We start from the raw sequence: 18,895 nt of genomic DNA on the forward strand, positions 1-18,895 counted from the left end.
CAAGAGTTGCTTGCTTTTCCTATGGAGCCAACCAGGAGCCCCAGGATTTTTTTTACATTTGGAAAGTAGAATTCTTCTACTCTCCCCTATCAGGATGATTTTCTCTTTGTTAGTTGCCAGAAATTTCCAGGGGACTCAGTAAACTCACGATAATCCTTTCAGAGATATGACTTTGTCTGTAAATGCAGCCTGGCTAACAATGCAGTGAATTCTGCAGGCCGAATCTTTGTTGTGTGGTTCATAATTATATCTGAAGTTGACTCCGTTGCTTCAATTCACCTTCTGACTCAAGGAGCTCATTATCTTTATGGAGCAATGCATGAACTCTTCTGGGCTTTCTGCTTCTCCCAGCAGACATGGCCTGTTTCAATAGGCATCGAGTCCAGAGAAAATCTGAAAGTGCCAAGTGATGCCTAATGGCTTCTGTGTCTTTCCTAGTTCGGGGATCTGCTGTTTGAGGAGGAGGTGGAGCAGTGTGCAGACCTGTGCCAACGAGTCTTACACCACTGCAGCAGCAGCATGGATGTCACCCGGAGCCAAGCCTGTGCCACCCTCTATCTCCTTATGCGGTTCAGCTTTGGAGCTACCAGTGTAAGACCTCAGATGGCTGGGTGACCTAGAACCAGGAGAGAAAGTCAGTGCAAAACATTGGTGGAAGAAAGTTTGTAGGATTGCAATTTCCTTCTGTCCCATGTGAAGGAGACAGTTGACTAGATAGGTAGATAGCAGCTTTTGAATTTGAAACTAGAAGTGAATATAAAGACTGATGAATACAGTGGTTTCCATCTGTGTGTTTCAATAACAAGGGAATGCATATATGTAGATTAAAAGTTGTCATCTGTAGGGAAAAATACAGCAGGCAAGTTAAGAGTTCAGAAACTTTTGTCTTGTTTCCAAATTCTGATTGACTGTGGATGAGAATTTGAATGATTAGTATCATCTGCACTGGAGTTTTAATCGAAGCTTTGCAGCCTTTGGAATTCAACTTTATTGCAGAAGAGCGAACCTTTGCTTTAGTTTATCTAGATTTTTAGTTTATTTAGATTTGTCTAGATTTTAGTTTATCTAGAGTATTTATATCTATGGTCACATTAACAAGCATGCTCAAGTGCTCTTAAAAGATAAATTGGCCCATGGAAAAAAGGCAGGGTCCTCATAATATGTTAGGCATAACTATTTAAAGTACTTAGGACATTTTCTCAGGGGCCCCTTGGATAAATCTTTCTCCCTAGAGCTAGAAGGGAAGGAGAAATTGAAAGTTACTGCCTGCTCAGAGTCCGGAATCAGAAAACATGGCCAGGGTGATGCTGTTCCTTTTTACAGTTTAAGTCAAGTCCCAAGAAGAGGAATCTTGGCACAAAAGGATACATCTTTGAGACCCAGCTTTGTAGGAACCTTCCAGCCTTGCAACATGGAGGCCATCCAGTCCTCAATGAAAATTTAAAGGGAGCTGACAGATTTATGTCAGAGCAATATCCATTTAAGCCATTTAAACAATGATGTGAGTCTTGTGCAAAGTATACCTCGCATTTCATTGAGAAAAAAAGGAAATGATTGAGACAGAGTCAAAGAAACATTGGGGAGTTCCTGGTGTCTGGCTCCACTGCCTTCCATTATCCTCTAGCCAAGTGCCTCTTACTTGCTCCATCTTTTCTTCTTCATGACATAGAACTTTGCAAGAGTAAAGATGCAAGTAACCATGTCTCTGGCATCACTGGTGGGCAAGGCACCAGACTTTAACGAGGAGTACCTGAGAAGATCCTTGAGGACCATCTTGGCCTACGCAGAAGAGGACACTGCCATGCAGGCCACTCCTTTCCCTACCCAGGTAAACCAAAGAGTGTGCTTTATCTCACATACCGGTTTGAGGTTAGCCAGTTATATATAAACTGGTATATATATATACGTGTGTGTATGCTGTGTAATTACATAACACATAGAATTATTTAACAGTTATATCTTATGCATAAAATATTTAAATGTTATGTATGCATGAGTATTTAATATATAGCACAGTATATATAATATATATTATAAATATTATATATATTATATATTTCATATATATAATGGATAGATATGAAATGTGAGCTAAAGTCCTAAGCTGCCATCTATTTGGTATAAAATACCCTAATGTTCCAGAGTACAGGTGAGAGCTCTTCCAGGTTGCAAACAGCTAAAAGCAGTTCAAATTAATTAATTTTTTAAAAAATTTTTATTGATTTATTTGAGAGAAAGAGAGAGAGAGAGAGTACAGAGGGAGAAGTAGACTCCCTACTGAGCAGAGAGCCTAACACAGGGCTCAATCCCAGGACCCTGGGATCATGACCTGAGCCGAAGGCAAACACTTAACTGACGGAGCCACCCAGGTGCCCTTCAAGTTAAACAAAAGGAAGAAAGATACTATAAGGATTCAGGGCTAATTCACGGATCCCAATAGCCCGCTCACATCCAGGCCTCCAAAACACACGGACTTGCAAAGATGTAGGCCACACAGGATCCATCTAGATCTATCTATCTATCTAGATCCATCTAGATCTATCTATCTAGATCTATCTATCTACCCCTCCACCTGCGAGCTCTGCTCCCATAGAGCATCCCATCCATAGCTATCCCTCACCCTTCCAGTGCAGCCCTAGCTTGTTACCATGGATGACAAAGCCAGGAATGCTTAGAGATGTACCCTTTCTTGCAGGTGGAGGAACTTCTCTGCAATCTGAATAGCATCTTATATGACACAGTGAAAATGAGAGAATTTCAAGAAGATCCCGAGATGCTTATGGATCTCATGTACAGGTAAACGTTTTATATTTTTTTTATTTATTCATGAGAGACATACAGAGAGAGGCAGAGGGAGAAGCAGGCTCTCCACAGAGAGCCTGATGCGGGACTCGATCCCAGGAACCTGGGATCATGACCTGAACCAAAGGCAGACATTCAGCTACTGAGCCACCAGGTCCATCACACCCTCTGTATGGAGTGAAAACAACCAGACTGATAAATGTTTGCTTCCTCTCTCATTTTCTAGACATGTAGGGAGACACTCTTAGGGCGGGGAGGAGGATGGGAATTCTTGGGGGAAGAAAGTGGCCATACATGATAGAAAAACAGTGTCATGAACCAACTGTCCTTGAACCTTTCTCAATCTGTCCTCAGAATTGCCAAGAGCTACCAGACTTCTCCTGATCTGCGGCTGACCTGGCTCCAGAACATGGCAGAGAAACACACCAAGAAGAAATGCTACACAGAGGCTGCCATGTGCCTGGTGCACGCAGCTGCCTTAGTGGCCGAATATCTGAGCATGCTGGAGGACCACAGCTACTTGCCCGTGGGCAGCGTCAGCTTTCAGGTGAGGCACAAGCTCAGCTTTTCCTCTAGAGGGGTGGTTCTCAACTGGGGGCAATTTGGCCTCCCAACCCAGAAGGCGTTTGACAGTGGAGACATTTCTGGTTGTTACAACTGGGGGTCGGGGGGATTGACATCTGACACGTAGAAGCCAAGGACGCTGCTGAATATTCTACAATGCATATCAGCTCCCACCACAAAGAATTATCTGGCCTCAAATGTCAATAGTGCCAAGGTTGAAAGAAATCTGCCTTAGCTTATTATATCTGCCTCTTCTAATTGCTTTACCATATTCATTTTTTAAAACTATTTACAATAAATGTAGAGTTGATGGGCACTCTGGACATTCCCAAACACTTGGATCCATGATTGCATTTGACCCTCCCCACCAACCAGTGAAATAGGCAGACAGGCAAGGTATTATCACTCCTCCTTTACAGATAACAAAACTGAGAGAGTAGCCTTTCTAAGGTCACTTAAACTCTTTCTCAGACTTGTAGTTGGCGCACCGACAACTGCGTAAGTATTTTCCAAACACTAGAGAAATGATTTCCCGCAGGACCCATTCCTTTGATCGCATGCCTCAATTCTGTAGCATCCCACACTTCAGTCCCAAATCAAGGAAGAACCACATTGACTTGAGAAGGAGAAAAGGGAGCTGAACCTCTACTTTCTTAGGATGAGCTGAATATGACCCACAGTTAGCAAAAGGAAATAAGTGGTCTCCTGGGTCTGAACATTAACTCAGGCTAGGATGCTTAGTGGCCACTTGGACAGCTTTTTGCTGAATAGTGTAATACAGTCTTTAGAGAAAATAAAAGTTTTATGAGTCCATTTTTAAGAGAGATAGAATCTGCAGAAATGACTATCCTTGAAACCATGGACAATACAGAGCCCTTTGCAAGCCAGACTCACAGTCATTTACAAGTGTTTATCCTTGTTTGAATCTACATGACTGATTTTATAAAAAACTTCTTTTCTTAAAAAAAAAAAAAAGCTTCTTTTCTATATTCTTCAACACCATTTTGTGATGGCTGTGTGAGCTAGAGGGAGAGGACAATCTAAGTAGTTTCCCCAAGCTTTAGGAAGAAGTCACTGGAACCATTGCTGGGGGACTGGGAGTTTCTGAGTTCCTAGAACTCTGTTCACCTGGGTACCTGTTTGCTTCTCCTCATTAACCCCTCCTTTCTTATGGCTTTCAGTAACAATAAGAGTTATTCTAACATTTCATCCTCAGCAAATATCTTCTATTCTCAATTCAGAAATGTGTGTTATAGAGGCCAAAAATGAAATTCTTATCCAAAAACCATAAAAAAAAAACCACATCTGATTTTCATTCGCCTAAAAGTGAAGACAGTCACAAAAGTCATTTTAGATGTATCTGCTTCTTTCATCACATTTATTTTGTCTGTTTGATATTGTCAAGGATAAATATTTTAAGTGCTACTCTTTCAATTCTCAGAAAATCTTTAGGTTTTTTTTACTTAATGTTGAATCAGATCATCCTCTTTCCATGCTTCATTAACTGAACTATTTATCATTCTTTTATGCCTTTTTCACAGTTACTATTTTCTATTTGATATTTATCACTTAAGTATTAATGGCATTTTGTTATTGACTTTCATGTTTGGTAAGCCAGAGAATTCCAATTTCGCCTAGAATTCAGTTGATTTGCCTATGATAAGCTATGCCAAGGCGAGATGGAATAGTTATTCTGGAACCAACAGAAAAACCCTACATTGTCCCTACAGGGGGGCAGTTAGCTCTATTTTTCTTCTATTTATTGAGCACTTACTGTGTCCTTGTGAACTTTACATTCTAGCCAGGGAGAATGACATCAACTAACAATTCCTTATTCAATTATAATTATGAATGCTGTAAGAAAGAGGTACAAAGTACCATGAGTGTTTATAATCTGACCTAGCCTGGGGGTCATGGGAAGCTCAGAAGGACCAGAAAGGGGAAAGGGAAGGAATTGTGAACTATAGGTCTTCATGATGCACAGAACATAGTGAGGTAGGTATTGTTCTCAGCTATAGAAGAGAAGCCAAATTATGTTGTTGCTTTTGAACCAGTTCTTTCCTCTCCAATGAGATGTACCAAATCTTTTTGGAATTGTATGCTTTGAAGTGACAGAACACCAAACCTACACAGACCTAACATGGAAATGGAATTTATGAGCTTGCGTGAGCACAGAGCAGCACCTACCAAACTGGAAGGAGGGGCCCAAACCACATCATCAGACCTCAGGATTATCACCACTTCCTGTCTCTGCTTTTCCTTTCACGGGCTTCACATGCTCACTGAGAAGTATTTAGGTCTATGCCTTTCCAGGTTCAAGACTAGGAGGAGAGAGAGATGGCTCATCACTAGCAGTTGCAGAGAAAAATCTCAATGCATCTTATTGGTTCTGACAGGGCCATATGCTCATCCCTGAGCCAATCATAATGGCCAGAGAAATGGACTGCTCTGGTTGGCTGGGCCAGAGTGGAGGTCCACACCTGGAGTTTCCCAGGAGGCTTTCTTCTGCAGAAGGACAAAGGACTTCTGGACCGCGTTAGCCACAGATGTCCACAGATGTTTAAGTTGATTTCTTAAATGCTTTGTGCTCTAGTTTTCAACCTTCTTCTGCTCCAATAAAATTGAATTTTTGGAGAAGAATTATAAACTGGAGATAAATAAATCTTGTGCAAGGAAAATAAACCTTGAGCCCACTAAATTCCAAGGCACTGAGATCGTTGACATTCTATGCCCCAGACTCCAGTGTTTATTCCACAAATGTAGATATGGATACAATCTCAGATACTGCTGTTACTTTTACCTCCCTGATTCTGAAGCCAAGAAAGTTTGCCAGAATCCTTCTTCCCTGGTTACAGCTAATAAAGCAGCATTACTTCAGATACTTCAGCTCTGTCCCTCAACCCTAGAAAATTGCATACAATTCTAATAGTACTCATTTCTGGAGTTATTAGATTCTTTCAACTGAATCATTTGGACCTTCTGTTACTTCCAATTTGGAAACATCATAATAGCAAGACTAGGTTTGGAAAAAAAAAAAAAAAAGCTGGCCACAAGAGATTCTGAGAGCCTCCTATATTCCTACATTACAGTCTTGAATGTGAAGATGGAGGACTGTGACAGCTGTCTTCCCTGATTGCTAGAGTTGATTCACTCAGTCTTGCTAGTCAAGCCAGGAGGCAGTGATTTTACCTCACAAGCCAACTCTGGTCAATTGGTAGTGGCCGTCTGGAGTGCTATGCTGAAAGAATTTTTAGACTACATTGATCCTTGAACAACACGGGGGTCTCCCCACATAATCAAAAATCCACAGGTAACTTTAACTTTTCCCAAAACTTAACTACTAATGGCCTAGCATTGAGCAGACACCCTACTGGTAACATAAACGGTCGATAAACATGTATTTTGTATGTTATGTGTGTCATATATTGTATTTTTACAGTAATACCTAACTTCTCCTTAATACTTCTGGTATTTCTAAACTCTACAGTTTGTAAATTTTTTCAAATTGTTGCAAATCTTAAAAAATCTTTCCAATGTATTTTTTTAAATGCATAGAAATGGACCTGTGCACTTCAAACCCATGATGCTCAAAGGTCAACTGTATATCTCAACTTCAAGGGAAATGGTGCTACACTTGGTTAGTTATGCCTGTTATGAGTATAGGAGTAGGAAGGACTGACGTGTGTGCTACCTGTTTGCAATCTCTAAGCTGGGAAGATGTCCCATTACTTTTATGTTCTATATGAATTTCTTCCACAGCTGTGTGCCAAGTTGAAAAAAAAAAAGATTCTTAACATGTCTAGAGTATGAGAGTCACTGCAAGGGCCAGAGCTGGGGTGATTGAAAAGGTGCCTAAGGGCAAAATTTTAAGAAGCACTCACTTTTAGGGTCATGCAAGTTCAGTCATCCTTAGAAGGAGCCTGAGACTGAATGCCTCCCTACGTGTTTCATCCTTGGTTTCTCACTTGGTTAACCCTAGCCCGAGCCCTGGTTACTGTACCTCTGCTGCAGACTTTAAACTCTATGGTTTGTGTAAAGGAAAAGCTTATAAAAAGAACAAAATGGGAGACAACATTAAAAACAGTTGCATTGGAATCCCTGGGTGGCTCAGCGGTTTGGCTCCTGCTTTCAGCCCAGGGTGTGATCCTGGAGACCCAGGATCGAGTTGGGCTCCCTGCATGGAGCCTGCTTCTCCCTCCCTGTGTCTCTGCCTCTCTCTCTCTCTCTCTCTCTCTCTCTGTCTCTCATGAATAAATAAATAAAATCTTTATTTTTTTAAAGATTTTATTTATTTATTTATTCGGAGAGGAGAGAGAGAGAGAGAGAGAGAGAGAGAGAGGCAGAGACACAGGCAGAGGGAGAAGCAGGCATCATACAGAGAGCCTGACGTGGGACTCCATCCAGGGTCTCCAGGATCACGCCCTGGGCTGCAGGTGGCGCTAAACCGCTGTGCCACCAGGGCTGCCCAATAAATAAAATCTTTAAAAACAAACAAACAAAAACAGTTGCATTGCCATCAACATGGCCACCACAAGGACATTCTCATAGGTTCTTATCATATAAGATGGCTGTTCACCTGAACATCAGATCAGTAGTAGCGCATTTCAAAGGTTCACTGGGTGTTGAAACAAGGGGTCTAGTTATGTCTTAATTGGTCTTTGCCTTTTAAAAACCATGATCACTGCTGGACATCCCATAGGGTCGTTTCATGACAGTAATCCAGGTGTTGTTACACTGAGGAAGTGTCTTTTATGTGTGCCCTAAAGGTCAAAAGGAAAAGAAATTTGTTAAGTTTTGAAGACCAGTTGCTCAATGTGTCCTTTCAAAATGAACAGAAGCCAGAGCTGCTTTCTAGGTGGAATTACAGATATTGTATCATCACAGGCCCTGTCCTCGCAGGGTCTTTGAATGTGGCTGCCTCAGGTCCACATCTTGGGTTCCTATGGTACATTTTGTCAGTCTGGTTCCCCTGTTCTCTGGGCTTACACTGAGGTCTCTTTCAGAATATTTCTTCCAATGTGTTGGAGGAGTCTGCGGTCTCTGATGACACTTTGTCACCTGATGAGGACGGCGTGTGTTCAGGCCGGTACTTCACCGAGAGCGGCCTTGTGGGCCTCCTGGAGCACGCAGCTGAACTCTTCAGCACGGTCAGTGCTCACAGGGATTCCGGGGCCTCCACATGGGCTGAAATCCCAGCATCATGGATGCCAGTCTTACCCCGAGGCAGGCGCACCCTGTGCTGGGGTGTGCAGGGCAGAGGGTGGCCCCCAAAGACTTTGATGTATACACATTAGATCACTGCTGAAGGGAGCTGAGAAAGCCTTTCATCACTGCAATATTCTGGTTTTCACGGCTGGGCAGCAGTTACACTGTATTATTTCCATTTAAAAGGTAGAAAAAGGCTTGCCCAGGGTTACATCACAAATGATGAGGCATGTTCTCACTCTCTCATTTTCTGTCTCTTGGAGAAAAATAGCAGGGCGGAGCCACTGGGAGGAGAGGGAAGGAGTAGATTCACCTTTCTGACAACTGGGTAATAGGATTATCACAAACAGCTCAGAGAACTATGGGAGCCCAAATCCCTGAGACTCCCCTCATTCACCTAGCCTGGGTCTATGCACTCCTTTTTTTTTTTAGACTTTATTTATTCATTCATTAGAGACACACAGAGAGAGGCAGAGACATAGGCAGAGGGAGATGCAAGCTCCCTGTGGGGAGCCCGACATGGGCCTCCATCGCAGAACCCCGGGATCACAACCTGAGCCAAAGGCAGACGCTCAACCACTGAGCCACTCAGGCATCCCTGGGTCTACACCCTCCTAATAAGAGAAAAAAACATAAGTAGATGAAGTCAGTGAGATTCAGGACAGTGGAGAAAGCGTCTTGCCCATTTTCATGTTAATAATCCCTCTCCTCCCCCCCCAGTAAATATCTAATACTTAACTATATTTAGCTGATCCAATTTTATATTCATCCTTATATTTTTTTCTCTTTTCTACTTTTTATTTTGAGGTTTCCTACCCTACAACCTCTATGTCTTAACTATCTTTTTTGTTTTAGCTATCTTTTCTTTTTTCTGCTTTCCATTTTGGGATTCTGAGAAAGTGCAATATACTTCTATTTTTCCTAAAATTCCAGAAAATGAATTGGTTAGAATCCTACCAATTCACTAAGGTGCAAAATTTTAAGACATGTGTCCTCCTTTCAGACATGTGTCAAACATCTGGCTTACAGGGTGACTGCTGATGACATTGAAATATGCCAAAGCTGTCTTCCTGAATGGTTCCTAGTCCCTGCTGCCAGTCTCCTGTCTGTTTTCATTCCTTGGGAAACACTTTTGCCCACTTAACATCATCATATAGTACCATTCAGCGTGCGTCTAGTTTAGTTTGAGTGGTCCAGCCATCCCAGAGAAGCTCAGACATCTCTCCTGCTCTGTAAAATATTGTGGTGCCAATTATTAATCCATTCTCCAGCACATAATGAACTCTGGATGCTCTTCTTAACTTTCCACTGGACTAAATTCTTGTTGATTTTCTTCTCTTTCCAAGGGAGGATTGTACGAGACAGTTAACGAGGTCTACAAGCTGGTCGTTCCCATCCTGGAAGCACACAGAGACTTTCGGAAGCTGACCTCCACACATGACAAGCTACAGAAGGCTTTTGACAGCATCATTAGCAAGGTAGCTGTGGATCCTGGCCAGCAGGTCCTGTTACCTGGCAGCAGGTGGTCCTGTCCCAGAGATAGTTAGTCCTGCTTCCTCTCTAGCAAGTGATTTGCCTTGAGCACATCATTGCTGTAGCTCTCCCTTACCAAATGGAGAGGAGCTAGAAATAGGCAGAGGACCTGAGTTCAGACAATTCTGAAAGAATGGATCTTGAATGATGGTAAAACCAGGAAATGTGAGAATTTTTAAAATTCACTTCAAAGAAGTCCTAGAAATCTTTCATGGCATTTCTTTATTATTATTTCCAAAGTTTCTTCCATAACCATTAAATTTTTTTAAAGGCAAGATTTTAGTTTATATTAGTCATAGGAACAAAATGCTTTGTAACAATAAGAGAAGCCTACCCTTTCTAAGCCGATAGATCCTCAACGAATGACCTAACTAAAGAGAAATTGTCTTATTTTGCTCACCAGGGTCATAAGAGAATGTTTGGGACTTACTTCCGAGTTGGTTTCTATGGATCCAAATTTGGGGATTTAGATGAGCAGGAATTTGTTTACAAAGAGCCTGCTATCACCAAGCTTCCTGAGATCTCTCACAGACTAGAGGTAAGAAAAGTGCTTGACACTTTATACTTCACAAAAGCAAGGTTGAGTGGGTCATTGCCTACCCCCAAAAAAGTTATGGATTCTTCATTGATCTGTATAAAAAATTTCCCACCTTGCATTTATAATATGAAGGCATTAGGTAAGATCATAAGGTAAAGCAGGATTTGGAGAGTTTTTTCCTAAGATTCTGTGTTTGCTCATCAAAGTTTGTGAATTTATATGATGAGTATTTGTTTTCAAGACTTCCCAAAAGTCAGTCAATGTCATGTGCTTTCATATCACTCTCAAAATGTTAGTAATAGTTTTTCAGCTTTAGGATTATTACCTTGACTTTTAATGTAGCCAAATTACGGAGTTATCCTGAGAAAGTGTTAGGGCCATTCTTTTGGTATCACCAGACAAAAAATCCCACTTCTGACACAGAGATGCCCACAATAGCCACACCATGTGCTGTAGCACAGTGAGCTCTTCCTGATGAGCTGATCCAAGGAGCCCCCCTCTGTGGATTATCAGAGTCAGTGTCCCGTCTCCTTTACTGGAAGCCCCAATTCCAACCTGCTGTCTACATTTGATCCATAATGTTGCAGACATGTTCTTAAAGGAAAGGCTAGGAAAAAAAGAAAATTACATAGAGAAAAGTGAGAAAGCAGACATGGAAAGGTCCAAGCCCTAAAAATGCAGAAGGAAAGTCAAGGGGTGCCCTAAAACAAAATCCCCTCGAGCTGAATAACTGGGGTTTCTGAAGTGCTGACACTTAACTCAAGATTGATTCCTTATTCCTTCTTGCTAGTGCTTCAAACTTATGCTTTTCTGTGGCTATCACACTTAAAACACTTGAGTTGCCAAATTGTTGTTTATGCTATCCTTCCATGGAAAATAAGACAAGAGACTTTAATCCCTACATGACTCAAAGAGGCCTTGGCCCAGAGTGGTTGAGCAACTTGTCCAAAGTCACTCAGCTCATGAGAAGGAAGAATGGCAATTGACCCCAGGCCACTTGGTTCCCTAATATGTTTCTCCAAAGCAGAACTAGAAATGTATGCTTTGTCTTCTTGTAAAATGTGGTTTGTCACATTCTGGGAAGTCTAGTGGCCTGCAAGTTCCTAGGGTACAAAAGGCAAGAAGTAAGTAGTGCCATTCCCCTGGAGCTGCTTCAGGAAATACGAAGACATTGGTTGAATTAGAGTCGAGCACACTTGTTTTAGGGAAGCGTATACCACTGCAGTGCTGCACTTCCTCAGATTTTTATTTATGTCTCCAGAAATGCTAACTTGCTCCATTAGCTCAGAGGGACTTCCAATAATCAATGAACAAATTCTTCCTTATGCTTGTTCCAAACTTATTCCACTTCTGAGATGCAAAGAGTTGCATTATATTAAAATAGTCTTTATAATCTGTTGGTTCTTCTTGCCTAGGGATTTTATGGCCAGTGTTTTGGTGAGGAATTTGTGGAAGTGATAAAAGACTCTACTCCTGTGGACAAAACCAAGTTGGATCCTAACAAGGTATGGGGAAATTTGCAAAAGAGTCGATTCCTTTGTTCTATCCCCCAAATCATAAAATGACCTCCTCTCTCTGGGCTCTCAAAGTTATTTAAATGTACCCAAACTTTTTTTGTATAGGGCTCAACATGGTTAGATCTTAAAGAAACCATGTTCAAAGGCAAGAACCCTAAGAGCTACCATTTATTAAACACCAGCTGTATGCCCGGCACTGCATCAGGCCCCTTGTGTACCTCATTTCATTTCATCCTCCAGGAGCCTTTTGAAGTAGGTGTGGTCGTTCCTATTTTACAGATGAGACAACGGAGGTGCTTTGTCAAGCAACTTTCCAGGATCATGCAAATGTCAAGGCCAGCACTCAAGTTCAGGATCTGTCACTCTCAAACCCATCCTCTTGATCACCATTCTTTACTGCCTTTCTTTGCAAACTTTTCACAACTTCAAACATATTGAAACGAGGCAAACTTCTCACTGCCAGCACTTTGAGGCACCAGGCTTTAGGCTGCAGGAATTTCTTCCAGTCCTGTGCAGGGCCCACCCAGTGGCGTTGGGGGAATGAGGGGAAGGGCTTGGACTGCAGCGCCCTCCCTTGTCACTTGGGAGGGTGTATTCTGTCCCATCCGCAGCTGGGTGTGCCGCATCCAGTTAGGACATTCTCCACCCCCACCCTGAGACCACGTCACCCTCCACAAGTTACAGGCTCTGGCCCCCACAGCATTGCCCTCTCTTCCACACCACCAGCATTGGGCCACCCACGCTTCTGACTGAATGGTTACTAATTTGGGGTTTCCCACAGCATCCCTCAGGTTAGGGAATTCACTAGAATGATTCACAGACCTCAGGCACGTGCCTTATGACAATTGCAGTTTTATGATAAAGGGTACACACAAGGCAGCAAAGTCTGGGAAGGACCCCAGAACTTCCATGCACCCTCTTCTGGAATCCAGGGACGTCTCCCCTGCCCAACCCAGCAGGTCTATAAGTGCACCTGTCAGGAGTCCTGGGGTCTAGGGTTTAATGTCCAGGCATGATTGCTTATCTCGCAAGCCACATTACTAGATTCAAGTCTCTAGCCCCTGCCTCCCCACCCTGGCAGAGGCCAAAGTCAGCCCAGAGTCCCAACCCTCTAATCACTGTGACTGGTCTTCTGGTGACCAGCCCCCATTCTGGGACCCACCAAGCTTGAGTCACCTCGTTAGAATAACAAAGGCACTCCCATCCCTCAGGATATGCCGAGGGTCTGGAAGCTGTGTGCCAGCAAGTGCAAATACTCGATATGTTCCTTATTGTATCAAAGGGTGCTGGCTTCCTGCTCAGCCTGCCTGACGGAGACAGAGGCCTTCATGTGGCTGTCTAAGCTGCTGGGAATAATGTGAGCTCAAGGTATTGATTAAACGCTGGCGGACAGGGAGCGTTTGCCATCTGGCAGGAATGGAAAGCTAAGAGGCCAAACTGTTCTCTCAGTTCTGTCCTCCAGGATCCTAAGGAGATGACGCAAGTAGGGAGGAATTGACCAAATTTAAGAGTTTGTTTTTCTGCATATTTCAGAAGATTTGCTCACTTCACACACCTTCCCTGGGCCAGGCCTAAACTAGTAAGTGTGGTGAGAGCCGAGCTAGGCTTTGACAGAAGTGTTGCAGGTCCCTGGAAGATAAATGTGCACAGCACCTGCTGCGTAGAGTCACCACTGACGTCCCTGACACATGGTGTGCTTTTCACCTCCTTCCAAATGCCCAGTGCAGGTGGTGACTCCTTCCAAATGCCCAGTGCAGGTGCAGAGTTTTAAATGCGAAGCTGAACTCAGAATTACAGCCGGATTTCATCACACTAAGTAGCGATTTACAGGCTGAGGTCACCGACATCCCCCCATCCCTTTCAGGGGGTTGGTGCTACAGAGTCAACGGTCACTGTCATTTTTTTTTTAAGATTTTATGTATTTATTCATGAGAGACACAGAGAGAGGCAGAGACATAGGCAGAGGGAGAAGCAGGTTCCCTGTGGGGAGCCCAATTGGACTTGATCCCAGGATCTGGGATCATGCCCTGAGCCAAAGGCAGACACTCAACCACTGAGCCACCCAGGGGTCCTGTATTCTTTCTTTTTTTTTTTTAAGAGGCTTGCTTTCTTACTAAGTGCACTCTTCTTCATTTTGTGTGTGTGTGTGTGTGTGTACATGCATGTGCATTTTTAAATGAGGTACATAGAGGGCAGCCCGAGAGGCTCAGCGGTTTAGCGCCGCCTTTAGCCCAGGGGGTGATCCTGGAGACCCAGGATCGAGTCCCACATCGGGCTCCCTGCATGGAGCCTGCTTCTCCCTCTGCCTCTCTCTCTGTGTCTCTCATGAATAAATAAATAAAATCTTTTAAAAAAATTAAATGAGGTACATGGAGTGAAATTCACCTTTCTGGTGTTTAGTTCCGAGTTTTGACAAACACGTCTAACCACCACCACGAAGGAAAGTTCTATCACCCCCTAATATTTCCCCCTGCCTCTCCCCATCTGTATTGACCCCCTAACCACCCCTGACCAGCAATGATCTACTGTCTCTATAGTTGTGCCTTTTCCAGAATGTCATGTAAATTGAATCCTACAATAATAAGCGCAGTCACACAGCCCTGAGAGTGTGGCTGCTGTCCCTCCACACAGCGCATTTGAGACCCATCCATGTTGTAGTAGTTGGTTCCCTTGTCCTGCTAAGTTGTGTTCTGTGGTGTGGCTGTACCACCGTTCGGTTACCCATTCCCACTGGAAGGACGTTGGGGTTGTTTCTGGTTCTTGTCTACGATGAACTCTCCTGCTGTAGACATCGTGTATGGGTTGTGGTACGCACATAGTTTTCATCTCTCTTGGATACACACATCAGTTGGGGCTGCTGGGTCGTATGGTCAGTGTCATGTACCTGAGTGAGAAACTGTTACCCTACTTCAGAAGGGGCTGTACCAGTTTGCATTCCCACCCTTGGAATCTGAAAGTTCCAGCTTCTCTCCATCCCTGGCGGGGCCCAGTCTTGTCACTTGTCTCCAGCTTGGCCATCCTACTAAGTGTGTAGGGGTCATGGTTTTTCCAGAAAGGAAAGATTGTTCTGAATAGCAGTTGGCGAACTTCCATACCAAATTTCAGTTGGACCAGTTAGGGCAGTTTAGAGGGGCAGCTTGGAGACCTGACTTCACACGGGCATGTTGCCCTGTCCTTCTCACACCCTGTCTCTCCCTGGGGGTGCAGAGCAGGGATAGCTGACGTCTGGCCTGACGTTCTCAGCTTCTGTGGCTTCGGGGTGCGCACAGGGGTGGTGCAGCCTTGCTGTGTCCCAGCAAGCCTCCCCAGTGTATCCAGACGAGCTCATCTCCTCCTTCTCCCACCCTCTTCCCCTCAGGCCTACATACAGATCACTTTCGTGGAACCCTACTTTGATGAGTATGAGATGAAAGACAGGGTAACCTACTTTGAGAAGAATTTCAATCTGCGGAGGTTCATGTACACCACCCCCTTCACCCTGGAGGGGCGGCCCCGGGGAGACCTGCATGAGCAGTACCGGCGGAACACCATCCTGACCACCATGCACGCCTTCCCCTACATTAAGACCAGGATCAGCGTCATCCAGAAGGAAGAGGTAATGGCATCTGGAGCCAACGGGCTCCGAGCTGAGGTCACTGCTGAAAGCATGAGTCTCCCTCCCAGGATGACACACACACACACACACACACACACACATCTCCTCCACGCTCCTTCATGGCAGACTGGAGTGAGAACCCAAAAAAGGGACACACTTGAAATATATTGTGGTGGTTATCCTGTGATCCTCATGGCTCCAGGGAATCCCATTTAGACAGCTGCACATTTTGTAGCATCATTTTATATTTAAATATTTTATGTTTTGAAGTAATATCTTTAACTTAAATATAGTGGCACAATTACAGTATTTAATATATATATTTTTATGATATGTTTATATGAAATCTATACTTAAATTTTAAATGGTTGATATTAAATTTTTAGATGTTTAGAAGCAAATATGTGATTCAGTCAGAGTTGTGTTATGAATTATGAGAGACCAGGAACAGCAAGCGAGAAAGCCCTTGAAAAGAGGGGCCCATGTAAAATAGACAGGGAGACCAAGTGACTTCTAGTCCCAGATTCTTCCTGCAACATTGCCTGAGACACTTATTTTCATTCAGCTTCCCCATCTCTACACTGAGAGCAAGGACTCCTCTCTCTTCTCTGGTTCTGTGTATAGTAGAAGACTTTGAATCCGTTTTAATAGGGCTGAACAAGAAAGTGTCTCAGAACTAGACATAGTATAAATACTTTATTTTACTTTATTTATTTTTAAAGATTTTATTTATTTATTCATGAGAGACAGACAGAGAGTGGCAGAGACACAGGCAGAGAGAGAAGCAGGTTCTCTGCAGGGAGACTGATGCAGGACTCGATCCCAGGACTCCGGGATCACAACCTGAGCCAAAGGCAGACATTCAACCACTGAACCACCCAGGTGCTCCACTTTATTTTACTTTAGAATACATCTGTGTACATTTATTTGTCATTCAATTTATATAGGGCCCCAGCCTTCCCTGTGATTTGGGTTGGCAGATCACAATTCAGCATTGTCTTTCTAGTATAAGCCCCACCCATAACACCCTGTTCCTAATTTTCAGTTTTCATCTCTATAAAGCAGAGGAGAAGCTTAAAGATACTTGCTAAACAATATGAGGGCAGAGTCCTTCCAGATTTTTATGATTTGCTTGCCCCTAGCCCTTTACAGTCTTGGGCACACCTAACATGGCAGGAATCTTTATGGCAGCTCACTTTCATGACGTTTTGCTGGTGTTCAGCGTGGTTTTTGTAGAAACAGTACTGTTTCTTTCCACACCCACAGTTCATCAGCTTGTGCATTATTTAATTAGATTAGGTCATTTAAAATAACAACTATAACAGGCATCATCAAGTTGGTGAACGGATGTCTCATGGGGCAGGAGCAGAAGTGGTTGAGCTCACTGCCCACCGGCTAGGGTGTTCAGCAACCACATCAGAGAGTGAGCTTCAGAGAGGTGAGAGAAGTCCTGAATGAGTGGCTCAGTTAAGAGGAGGTTGGTTTAGAACGCATCCATTATATTTCTTATTGTTTTGGCCTTCTGAATACTAGGACAGGAAGGCATAACACCAAAATAAACTCATGGTCCCAGTAAGAATCCTCACAGCATTTCTTTTATTTTTATTTTTTTAAGATTTTACTTCTTTATTCATGAAAGACACTGAGAGAGAGAGAGAGACATAGGCAGAGGGAGAAGTAGGCGCTGTGTGGGGAGCCTAATGTGGGACTTGATCCCAGGACCCCAGGATCACAACCTGAGCCAAAGGCAGACACTCAGTCACTAAGCCACCCAGCGTTCCAAGAATCCTCGCAGCTTTTCTTGGCCTTTTTTCATTCCCTGAGAACCTCAGTGTGTTAGATGGCCAGGGCTGTTGTAACAAAGGACACAAACTGCATGGCTTAAACAGCAGAAATGTGTTGTCTCACGGTTTCGGAGGCCAAGGACCAAATCAAGATGGTGGCAGGGTTGGTTCCTTCCAAGGGTTATAGGGGAATGGATGTGTTCTGGGCCTCCCTCCTTGGCTTGTAGATGATGGCCTTCACCGCATATCTTCACATCCTCTCCCTCTACCTATGTCTCTGTGTCCAAATGTCCTCTTCCTCTAGGGACATCCACATAGAGGGCCTATCCTAGTGACCTCTCTTTAACTTGATTACCTCTATAAAGACCCTATCTCAAATAAGGTCACATTCTGAGGTCCTGGGAATTAGGGCTTCACTATATGAAGTTGGGGGGGAGGGGCATAACTCCACCTGCAACATTCAGGAAGGACCCTACCCCAAACCCGCAGAACTTGACAACTAGCAGCTTGACCCTTAAGAGAATTCTGTTAACTAGGAAATCACCTTCGGTGTGAGTCTGAGAAGGTACAAATGATGTCAAAATCATGTTTTAAGGTGGGGCAAAACTTTGAGTGCTGTGCTTCTAATACTTTTTCCAAGTCAAGTAACTTGTTCAATAATTGGAAAGGAAACTTGACAGTGTAGAAAGAACACATGGATTTTGAATGTAGACATCATGGTGATCTAATTCCAAGCTTCCTGCTTACTACCTTGTGTCATTTGGTGGCACTTCCTTAACTTTACCAACTCGTCCCTGGGTAAGGTGGAGAGAAGACAGAGGTGGTTTGAAGGACTAAATGAGAAATGTATGCAAAGTTCCTGGAATACAGTAAGTGTTCGAGAAGCGTTAGGCCTTTCCTTCCTCTTAACCCATCCGGATTATTTGAAATACTCTGAAAGGCTCCTTACCTGCTTCTTCAAATCCAGGTGTGTGATAGTTCCAGATTTGTCTATGGCTTACAAGACCAGACAATGACTTCCCTACTCTTATGTCTTATGTTCAGTTTGTTTTGACACCAATTGAAGTTGCCATTGAAGATATGAAGAAGAAGACCTTGCAGCTAGCGGTCGCCATTAACCAGGAGCCTCCTGATGCCAAGATGCTTCAGATGGTCCTTCAGGGCTCCGTTGGAGCTACTGTAAATCAGGTGAGCACAATCAGCTGGTGGCAATTCCTCTGGTTCTTGTTATTTTGGTTTTCATTATATATCGACATCCTCCTTCCTTGAGGTTGAGGAGGAGCCTGGTCCAAACATAAATGGTATCCCTAACTTAGACCCAACACTTATGAGATTTAGAAGACTTGAGGAGACCTCC

General features: G+C 43.5%; 1 protein-coding gene across 3 annotated transcripts in view; it reads left to right on the forward strand.

The window, feature by feature from the left end:
• Positions 1-18,895, forward strand: part of DOCK8 (dedicator of cytokinesis 8) — a 229,953-nt gene that overhangs the window by 198,915 nt on the left and 12,143 nt on the right. For all 3 annotated transcript variants that reach the window (XM_041740118.1, XM_041740127.1, XM_041740135.1), the window contains exons 36-45: positions 439-591; positions 1,670-1,828; positions 2,696-2,796; positions 3,157-3,349; positions 8,370-8,513; positions 9,918-10,049; positions 10,508-10,642; positions 12,058-12,147; positions 15,518-15,754; positions 18,583-18,726. In XM_041740118.1, coding sequence (XP_041596052.1) covers positions 439-591; positions 1,670-1,828; positions 2,696-2,796; positions 3,157-3,349; positions 8,370-8,513; positions 9,918-10,049; positions 10,508-10,642; positions 12,058-12,147; positions 15,518-15,754; positions 18,583-18,726 — 1,488 coding nt within the window. The remainder of the gene's footprint in view (positions 1-438; positions 592-1,669; positions 1,829-2,695; positions 2,797-3,156; positions 3,350-8,369; positions 8,514-9,917; positions 10,050-10,507; positions 10,643-12,057; positions 12,148-15,517; positions 15,755-18,582; positions 18,727-18,895) is intronic.

The sequence above is a fragment of the Vulpes lagopus genome, chromosome 2 (assembly GCF_018345385.1).
Source record: "Vulpes lagopus strain Blue_001 chromosome 2, ASM1834538v1, whole genome shotgun sequence".
Lineage (NCBI taxonomy): Eukaryota > Metazoa > Chordata > Mammalia > Carnivora > Canidae > Vulpes > Vulpes lagopus.